The sequence below is a fragment of the Salvia splendens genome, chromosome 2, assembly GCF_004379255.2.
Source record: "Salvia splendens isolate huo1 chromosome 2, SspV2, whole genome shotgun sequence".
Taxonomy (NCBI): domain Eukaryota; kingdom Viridiplantae; phylum Streptophyta; class Magnoliopsida; order Lamiales; family Lamiaceae; genus Salvia; species Salvia splendens.
The window spans coordinates 10,201,152-10,212,413 of NC_056033.1; the positions used below are offsets into that span (position 1 = coordinate 10,201,152).

At 33.8% G+C, this 11,262-nt stretch overlaps 1 protein-coding gene and 1 pseudogene across 1 annotated transcript; one reads left to right on the top strand and one right to left on the bottom strand.

Moving 5' to 3' along the window:
* The first annotated feature begins 7,314 nt into the window (after positions 1–7,314).
* LOC121787586 (40S ribosomal protein S15a) lies at positions 7,315–8,932 on the top strand. Its single transcript, XM_042186362.1, has 4 exons — positions 7,315–7,424; positions 8,012–8,160; positions 8,250–8,410; positions 8,641–8,932. The coding sequence occupies exons 2-4, from the start codon at positions 8,028–8,030 to the stop codon at positions 8,737–8,739; spliced, it is 393 nt and encodes a 130-aa protein (XP_042042296.1). The 5' UTR covers positions 7,315–7,424; positions 8,012–8,027; the 3' UTR covers positions 8,740–8,932.
* An 880-nt stretch (positions 8,933–9,812) lies between these two features.
* On the bottom strand, positions 9,813–11,008 carry LOC121773332 (annotated as a pseudogene).
* Between the last annotated feature and the right edge of the window lie 254 nt (positions 11,009–11,262).

The window sequence follows — 11,262 nt, forward strand, 5'->3', positions numbered from 1 at the left end:
TTTACTAATACTCCCTCCGTCCCGAGCTACTCGCTCATTTCCTTTTCGGCACGGAGATTAAGGAATGAGTGTATAGGAAAGTCAAAAATGACGGCTATAGGTGAAAATTTTTACTAAAAATGGAAAGAGTGCAAGTAACTTGGGACGCCCAAAAAGGAAATACGTGCGAGTAGTGCGGGACGGAGGGAGTACTACTTCACTCACATGATATGTCACAGGGGGTAGCTATATAATTAGGAAGTCCTATCGTAAATCAGTAATTTGACTCACAATTAAGAAAATAGTGCGCGGCCTACAATATTATCGACTAATAAAGCAGGAATTAAGAATGTATTAGTGATACATTATTGAATGACGGCATAAACATTGTTGTCGCGTTGCGCGGCGGCACATGGTAAGCGTAAGACTCGGTCCATGTGGGAGTTACTGCAGGAGCGACACGTGTACCAAAGACAATGAATAGCCTAGTGTAAAATGCTCACTGGTGATACTGTTAGCCACGAATTCAATCTTCTCACACGCATTTTTGTTATATTTTTTTATACGTTGTTAATTATTTACGTTTATTAGTATATAACATAGAATATCACCATTTATTATTATTTATGATTTCTAAGTTTTTTATGACTAAAGATAATAATTTATATTTTCTCTTTTATTTATTGTTACACATAAAAAAACATGTATGATTGAATATAATCTTTAATATTTATGGTTTCGAATTATGCTCATATTTGAAATTTATAGAAAAGATTATATATTTTGTTTTATTTAAAATATTGAAACTCTTTTAAGCTAAAATAAATTCTCTAATTATATAAGTGCATGGGAGTATTTAAGAGCCTCCATTTTAAATAGTGAAAAAGTTTCAAGTAATAACACTAAAAATAATTTGTTTTTTTATATACAATTAAATGACTCAGCAGGAAATGAATAACATAGAAAACCAATCTATTAAGTTGCATGTCTTGATTAAATTATTTATTGCACTCTCAATCTGAAATTTTTGAATCTGCCACTGAGTATTTTATTTCACAATGTTTGAATAATTCCAATCTTGTGTACTAGTAATTGTGTCTCCCAGCAAAATAAGTATTACGGAGTATTTTATTTCTATTTTCATTTTATTCCAATTTTGTATCATTCATAATGATCCAAGTATAATTACATGTACCATTTATTTAGATTTCTAATTATTGATTAATTCAGCTGAACTACCAAACTGTACATTCAGGGGCGGAGGCACGGTGGGACCAGGGGGGGCTTGGGCCCCTCAGCCATTTGAACATTTTTGATATAACAATATATGTATGATATATAATAAATATGAGTGGTAGTGCAGTTGGTTTGAAATCCGTCCTCTCTACTGCTAGTGGCCGTGTTTGAAACCTATGGAGAGCATTTTTATATTTTAAAGTCTGTTTATTCTATTTTGGATTCATTTATGATTTATTAGATTTACAATATTAGTAAATTTGATTTTGAAGTTCATTTGTGGCTCTTTTTTTAAAAAAATTTCTCAAATTAGTAATTTTTTTAGTTTTCTCATATTTATTTATGTTTTATGGATTTTCTCACATTAGTAACTTTTTTTTTCACTAGTAATTTTGTACATAGAACATTTAAGTTTGCGATCATAAAGAATAATTTTTAGAATTTAAGAATAAAAAATAATTATTTGATTCCATAAATATTTTAAAATATTATGTGATATTAGTTATATTAATTTTAATGTGATGCCCTTTATTATAAAGATCTACTATAGAAAATAACTCTTTGAAAATATGAAAATATATCATAAAAATATTAGTAAAATATGTTTATGCTCTAAAAAATCTATTAACTAATTACGTTTCCCACCATCAATTTTTCGCTCGCGGCTTTTTATGTTGCTCACGGTTCCATGTCATTAGCACTGATCACACTCAATAAATTTTAGTGGTAGTTTGGATCACCACCTTTAAAATCTTGGCTCCGCCACTATGTCTATTAACGTCATTATTATATAACAAAGTGCGAATTTGACTTCTTCAAGATGATTAGATATGATTAAAGTAGAATTATGAGTTTTTATTTCAATTTTAAATAACAACATTTCATGTTTATTTGAAAGATTAAAGTTTTTTCCCATCTCGTTATTTTTAATATGATTAATTGTCTTTCTTTTTTAACTTATTCGAACTTATGTCTCTGGTACTGCGTATTTGAGCAAATTTTATTTACCTAAAATTGTAAATTTGCTGCGTATCTGCAAAATTTCAATGGTTAATAACTTAATATGGTTTAACGAAAGTTGGACAGTACTATCTTTCAAGTGTGAACAAAATCGAAGTGTCTAAAATGTTAATCATACGGTGAATTTGAATCTGATTAACGAGATACAATGAAAATGACAATTAATGATTGCCTTTTAGGTGCACCAGATCCATATTGATCGATTTTACCCATAGGATTCTTTAATTATTTACTTTTGGTCATCATCAACAAATATTAGGATTAGACATTTAATTATTAAAGATGCGTTACTCCTCTTTAGTCTTAAAGAGTAAACCGTACAACCTTCACCAATAAGAAATTTCAAATAGACACTCAATTTAAAGCTATAATATAACCAAACCAAAACATAACCTTTCGTACGAATATTTTTCTTTCTTAAGGAAGAAAATAAAGCCAAATACTATAATAAATAAAAAACGAATTGTAAGCTAATGTTGAAATTTTAATCCAAATTTTCTTGCCCATGCCGTGTTATATATGAAATTAATTAGTAAGTTAAAAAAGAATAATATGAAAAAATTAAAATAATGGTTAATTTATACTCGGTTTTGCATTGGTGAATACATAATTGTTATCTTTATGATATGTTTAGTCGAGTTAATGATTAATAAGCTTGTTCTTTTGAAAAAAATATTATTGGACTATCACATTAACATGTCGTATACTCACTCGTGTATTCACTCCAAACGTGAAACGATCATTTCTTCTTTCTAAGCCTCCACATGTTACCAATGACCAATTGTATTGTTCGACACCGGAAATTACTTTCCCGGATAAATTTTACATAAATTTAAACTAAGTCTCCGGTGATAAATGTGGACCACGCTAAATTATTAATTGTTCATTTAATTAGGATTTATTAGTATGCCATTAGAGTTTATTATTTTTACTTGGACATGATTCCCACACGTCCTCACACGAGACGAGACTATCACTATATAATACTACTAGTATATAACTCTATTGATGTCTTGCTCATCGTCTTGTTGGTTTTCATGTTAAGTTGGGGTTGACTTGTGTTTGTTGCGGGTCACCTAGCTCTTGTGCGTTAATTGTTGTTTGTTATTGTGTTGGCTCTATATAGAATTATCTTGTTCGCCGCTCTATGTTGCATTTGAGCATTTTTTTTAATTAAAAAAACCTGGTATATACTCACTCTATTGATTTATTGAACTAAAAATGTCACAAAATCAAATTAATTATCAAATTAAACAAGTACATTTACCATTTTGCAGAAATCATTTACAAAATCTAGTGCTTAAAACAAGTACTATTTCACAAATGGTACATTTATATATGTGATATCCAACAACTTAAATAAAAGTAATTTGAAATTAGCACTCAATGGAAATAGAAACCACAGACAATGTCAAACAGTCATGATTTTATTTACTCATATAAGAATAAGATCATCATTGTTTGATATGTTTCTCATAATTGGGAATTTTGACTATATATATTTGGTTTGTGATGTGCGTAGTTACATTGGCGGCAAAGTTGAAAGAAATGCAAAATGTGGTCAAACTAAACACCGATTTTATTTCTTCTGTACGAAAACAACTTTTTATTCTCTATTTTTTATGCAAATTGAAATGGCCACCTTTGCAGAACAGTAGAATTTTTAAAAAATTGTTATTTTTGAGGTATTGTATTTATCTGGTAACACTATGAAATGGGACAGATATTTACTAGTATTAAATGCTTTACGAAATTGCCATATCAGTTTTTTATTCAAAGTTCAATTAGTATATTTGTATATTTGTGAAACAAGATTTCGGGAGTTCATAAACTTATTTTAATTTCACAATCCCACAACATTGAAGCTAAATGAATAAAATAATTTTAAATCTACATTCATTTTAATGTCTTCGATAACTCAAAATCAACGAATGAAATATGAATATGAATCTTATTAAAAGATCAGTGGGTCTTTAGGGTGTCCACTATAAGGCGGACACGCCCAATAGCCCCGCCCCAGTTTTTGTCCATAGCTCCAATTTTATTGTCCATAGCCCCAAAATTTTGTGTCCGCCACTATGGTGGACACCTCCAATAGCCCCCAAATTTTATAATCAACTTTCATTTTATAATATTTCAAGTAATTATGAACAAATTTATCGGGCTCTTAGTGGATTAGAAGAAGCCGACTATACGAATTAAAAATAAAAATAAAAATAAAAATAAAATACAAATTAAAATTAAAATTAGAATTACACAATAAATTAAAATTAAAATCACACACTACATTAAAATTAAAATTTGTATAGATGTTGTGTTTGAATGGTGTGAAAATAATGAATGGAGTGTGGTGTATTTATAGGTGAATTGAAGTGTAAAAAAAAATTAAAAATCGCATGCAACCGCCGCGGCGGATATTCGCTACTATAATAGCCGCGGCTATAGCCGCGCCTATACCCCCACCGCCGCGTCCTCGCCCCACTCGCGGCGAAGCCTCGTCCGCCGCCCTCCCCCCCACCAGCCGCGTCCACCCTCGCGGCGGACACCCCCCCCCCACTATGACCGCCGCGCCTACCGCCCCCCTTCGCGGCGTCCGCCGCGTCCACTCCATAGTGGACGCTCTTACATATCTTTTGGAAGTAAATATATTTAGGTGGTGTTCGGTTTTCGAGATAAAATAATCACAAGATATAATCTAGGATTGAGTTGTGATATTATTTTAGTGGGGTTAGCTATGACTAATTATCCCATGATTATCCATCTAGGATTGAATTGTGAGGTTGAATCTCATGAACCAAACACATTACAAATTTAATCCCGGGATACAATCTTGCAAACCAAACACCCCCTTACCGAATCGTGGGCTCACTAAATAATTTTTTATGCTCTTAATGAAGAATAAAAATCCATTATAGATAAGCAATCTGTTACGGAAGCACCATATGTTAAGGGCTTTTCCCTTAACGAACGTCGACGATTCTACTCGATGTTGATAGAACTCTCCGGCGCACAATCGTAGGGTCGGCGGAATCAAGATTTGGCTGTGCGCGGGTCTCTCCGCGTCGGGCAGCTCGAGATCTAGGGTTTGTACGTTTGTCAACGAGAAGTTGGGCAAATAATATTTTCATTCATATTGAGATTATGAACAAAAGCTCTATTTATAGACTAAGGACCCTAGGGTTGGTTCGACCTCCTAAACATCTCGGGAAAGAACCAATGAAGAAAACCCGAAACGGAGCTTATAATTATGCTCGACACTTAGCAAAAATAAAATAACAAAAATACCAATATCCAAAGAAATAATAAAACATAAAATAACTTGCTATCTAATTCACTATCTAGGAACGAAGTCGCCTAGCTTCTCAGGCGGGCACACGTTCCTCTTCGGCTTCGTGGTCGCGATGGACGGCTGTTGCATCTCCCTTTGCCCATCCGCCCGTGTCGTCGTCGGTGTCTCTTCCACAGGTTGAGGTACCATGTCACAATCTCCGAAAATGGAATAGTGTAGCCCCATACATTGAGTAAAATTATAAAAATAAATAAAATAAAATAAAATTGAATATCGTAAAAGAAAAAGAATCCGATGAGAGGTGATGAAAGTCGAGTATGATTAGTTTGTCCCGACAAAAGATTTGATTCAGATTGGGGATATGATTGGTTTGGTGAGACAAGAGTTGCTATATTTTTTTATGACCTCATTGCTGATATAAATGTAAATATATGATAGGAGTATAACTCAATGGAATTCCTGCATTCTGTATAAATGAGTATTCAGGATGCAATTCATCCCCCAACTAAAATAAAATGTAGAAAAAAAACAGAATTCTTTATCATTCTCGAGTATATTTACTAAATATTTTATTATTTTAGGTTATTATTTGTTTTAATTCTCTAAGGAGTGAGGACCTAAGATAACTTGTCTATTTGTAACTAAACATGTTGTTACAGAAGCTAACCTTAATTAAGCTAATTCAAGACTATTATATTTTCATTTCCAATTATCTAATCACACGTGATCAGGCAAGAATATATCCAAAATCGAAATAATTTATTTTCTCAATTTTTTTTCTTACGAGAACTATGCATTATTAAATTGGCCAAGTAAAATATAAAGATGCTAGCAGATATGACAATAATAATTGTTAGGGTAATTCCATATATTGGCCGATAATTTTAGAGAACAAAATAGAATTAACATACAAGGTTTTAACTTTTACTACTACCACTTAGCGCATGATTAAAATTTAAAACACAGACCATAGTTAATAGATATATGGTACAAAATCCACGTTTCGGCCACTCAAAAGTTAAAGAAATTAATAATGCAAGTCCTAAATTTTCATGTTTCCCAATCGTAAATAGAAAACAACAGTTTAGGTCCAAACACCAAAACCAAATTGTCCTATATCATACTCAAATTGGGTTTTCGATCTAAACCCAATTCGTAATCTTAAATAAACAACTTGTTATTGGGCTAATCATTGTTTATGGGCAAATTGCTCTATGATCACAAAATTTGACCGAATTTAGGCCGATCTCATAATTTTCAAAAATAAAATTTTAAATTCCTTTTCTTCAATATGATTGCATACTCTATTTAGTTCAATATTAACCTCAATCTTATTTAGGGCTATTACATGTGGCCTTATAGCTGAAACACAAAATATAAATTATAATAACAATGCTTTGTCAACAAAAATGTCTGTCACGTTATCATATCATCTTTGAGTTTGTAATAATATTTAGTTTTAATTTTGATTGCTATGAGACAATTCAAAAAAAATTAATAATTGCGATTCGATATTATAGTTTTAAAAATTATGAGATCAGTTAGAAACAAACAATAAATTATGATTTCATTGACAACTATTCCTTTAAATATTAGTAGTATTTTATTTATAACTGTAATCAATATTTCTGAAAGAATAATGATTTTCTTCGATATTACAATATCAGTAGCTTTATCCGTAAATAAACAAATCTAATTTGTCATGGGCTGAATAACAGCTGCAGGCCGCCGAATCATTTGAGCCCATTAAAGGGGTGGTTCAGTAAATTACCACAAATAATTAAGAGTACATAAACCTCAAAACCCTAATCAATTTACTCCTCCACTGCTGAACCGAATCCGTAGCTCTTCCGGCAGCAGCAACAACCACCACTGCGTAGGCGCGCGGCATAATTTTCTGGTAAATAGGCTGATCGTTTGTTTCGTGTACTTCGATGTTATTTGAATTGACTGCTCTATCGAGTTGCTACATTCCGGTTTGCAGTTATTTACGGATCCTATACTCCCTTGTACGTTTGTGTTTGGGTATTAAGCGTGATCCAAATCTTGGAAATATTCTGCCGATTTTTTGATCAAGGATTCAGTGATGATGTACTCTGTGTTTTTTTGATTCATGGAGTTAATAGTGTATTTGAGTGGATATGTAGTACGGAGACTGTGTGGTTGGAAAATGATAGTGTTTTGGAGTGTATTTTCTGAGGCACAACAATAACATGTCGCTGCTAGCCACTTGATATCATATAATGTATATTTTGTTTGTATTGTTTCCTAGTAGTATTTATTTTGAGATGTGTGCTATGCAAGTTTTTAGATTGTTTTGAGCGTTATTACTATTTTGTTTGCATTGTTTCCTACTTCAAAGCGTAGTTTATTGTTTGTGTTCAACTTGTGGATGTATGGATGACTAAATCTTATCATGCATTTATGTTTTGATTTCATGGAACATTGTTGTTTATCACTATCTGATGCTCACACTTGTTTAATCAGATTCCACTAGAACAAGATGGTGAGAGTGAGTGTGCTTAATGATGCTCTGAAGAGCATGTATAATGCTGAAAAGAGAGGAAAGCGTCAAGTCATGATCAGGCCTTCTTCCAAAGTCATTATCAAGTTTCTTATTGTCATGCAAAAGCATGGTATGCCCCTTCAGAACATCTTATTCATTAGGTTCTTTACTTCTATGTAAAGTAATTCAAGTAATTCCTTTTTCAATTTGGTGTTACAGGATACATAGGAGAGTTTGAGTATGTTGATGACCACAGATCTGGAAAGATTGTGGTGGAACTGAATGGTAGGTTAAACAAATGTGGTGTTATCAGCCCCCGCTTTGATGTAGGTGTGAAAGAAATTGAGCCCTGGACTGCAAGGTTGCTTCCATCAAGACAGGTAAAATTCGAAACTGAAATGACTTACTTGATAAAGAAACACACCTGATTACATCTTTCAGTAAAATGGTTTCCAAGACATATCATTACTTGGTGAAAACTAATTGATACAGTATTATTCCAAGAAGTCTCATTGCTTGGTGAAGACTAATGCATACAACTTTCTTGATTTTAATTTGGGATTTTAAATAGTGAAATAATATAAATATCATTTCCCCATCGTGACTGCAGTTCGGCTACATCGTGCTGACAACGTCTGCTGGAATCATGGATCACGAAGAAGCTCGCAGAAAGAATGTCGGCGGTAAAGTTCTTGGATTTTTTTACTGAATATGATTTTGGATGTGAGCAACGATTTGTATTTTGGTCTTTTTTGTCTCTATCAATTAGAGTTTGAATATCCAAGTAACATCATGGGGAGTCTCATGTAGCAGAGTTGTTTCTATTTTTAATTTATTTTTTCCATCGGATATTTGAATTGTGCTTTTTCTGAAATGGAAGTAGTTCTTTTTATTTTGTTGAACAGTATTGTTTAACTCGTTATTTCACATGAGTATAAGTATTTAGGTTTCTTGTTCAAAATTTTCCCTTCGATTTCAAACTCTGATTATATAGCACACCATCTTCTGCTCTGAGGCTTGAGATAATTTGTAAAATCGCCTACACCATGTGTGGTGTTATTATGAGTATTGTACATAATCTAAATGCTGAAGTTGTTTTCATTGGAGAAATGTATAGGACAACATCTGTCAGTTATTTAAGTTGTAGCTACGTGGTTTAACGATGTGTGTTGATGAAAATTAAAATAAAAGTCAAAACAAGTACTAGCATTTTAGTAAATGGTCCCATCTATAATTTTTTTTATAATCTGAAAAGGATTAGGATGAATATTTTAGTAAATGCTCCCATGTATATCTTTTGTATAATCTGGAAAGAATTTGGATGAATACATTCCCACTTTACTAAAGTGACCACAAAGCACTTCAATTTATGAAAAAAGTTATCCCATTGCAGCAATACTGGTACATTCCCACACTGGACAATAACAGAAACAGAATTAAGATTTCGAATAGATTTCGATGTGACGCTGGTATTCGTGCTGATCATATATAATTCTGGAATGCTATTTTTGTTTGTGCTTTTATGTTGGTATACATTGATAAACAAAAATATGTTCACGTTAATTCTGGAATGCTATTTTTGTTAGTGCTCTGTTTTTGACACTATTAATCACTGATTACATCTGTTTGAAACTCTTTATTTTATTAGGAGTATATTATATGTGTGGTAACCTATTGCAAAGTAGACTTAAGATGCCGATTTTTTCTTCACAAAGCTTATCTGTAGCCAAGCTGAATCCAAAAGAAATTCACAGATTTTGTGATTCGATCAAATAAAATGGATTTATATAAAGGCAAAGCCACATTTATTGAGCATGAAATGAACTACTTCATAGTATTCACATGCTAGATGCATGATTTAATTACATTGACTTGACACAGAAATGGTAACGATACACCTTGGAAAAGAACCCTAAATCCAAATATACAAGGAGAAATAATCATCCCCCAGTCCCTTGTGACATCTAGTTTACTTGTATGAGCAAATACTCCTCTGTTTTTTTCATGTAAAATATAAATTTCATTTCTAGTTAGCCAATCATATAATAATTATAAAAAGGGAAAGATTGAAAATGACGATCACCCACAGGCTGCTGCTGCTGCTGCATCATCAACATCTTGCTTTCTTCTTCACTCATGCAGCACAAAGAGTCAGTTGGGCAGTAATCCCATATGGGAGAAGCCACTGTTTGTGAGGTTAGTGTGCAGTTCTCCGACAATTCGAATTCTTTCCATAGATCATCCATGGAGTATACCTTGTTCCCTACTTTCACCTCCAAATCACCAGTCTTGTTCTTCTCTCAAAGAGTAGGTAGTTCCACCTCACCACTGTCATAGAAACTCCCCTCCCCCTCTATCCCCGTTGGGGGTGGAGGAGGAGTTGGAGTATGAAGATGAAGAAGTTGAAGTTGAAGATGAGGAAGAAGATGATACTTTCTTATTCTTCTGTCTTCTTCCTCTCTTGAGCCTTCTTCCTCATATGAGTCCTCTAGTTGTTCTTGATCTCATTGTCCGTGCGCCCAAGCAATTTTTGGGCAATCTTCGACCACCTACATATTATCAAATCACTGTAAGAAACACCAAAACAAAAATTTTAAAATAAAATTAGGGCAAATAAAAAAGAGGTATTAACCTATTTCCGCATTTGGACTGAAGCTCAACGACGAGACGCTCTTCGTTGGGAGTCAGCTTGCCTCGTTTGAGGCCGGGGTGAAGGTAGTTAACCCACCGCAGCCTGCAGCTCTTGCCAGTTCGTTTCAAACCTGTAACAATAAAATCATTTCAAACTTTTTTGTTAATATTTCTTTTTTTGTTTTGGTTTGTTTGTTTTGGGGATTACCCCTACCTATATATTGTGTCTCCCGCCAACCTTCAAACCCGAAACTTTAGCAACGAAATCCCATCGCCGATCACCAAACAAGTTACAAGCGTACATCTTCTTGCTCAATCCATGGCCCTTTTCTCACTTCTTTCTCCATTTTCATTTTGTCTCAACCTTTTCTATCTCTTTGTGGTTTGAGAGGCTGTTAACTAAGGGCATCCACTAAGCGGCGCGCCACTGTCCCGCGTTCCGTCACCACACGGAGGGACGGAACGCTCGCGCGATGCGTTGCGATACGCCGTCCCGTCCTGCGGCCTGTGCCTGCGAGACACGGGACGGGCTGTCACGCCAGGCGTCGTGGCGCACCCCTGCGCCATGCGTGACGCCCACTCGCCGGCCAGCGAGTGGGCG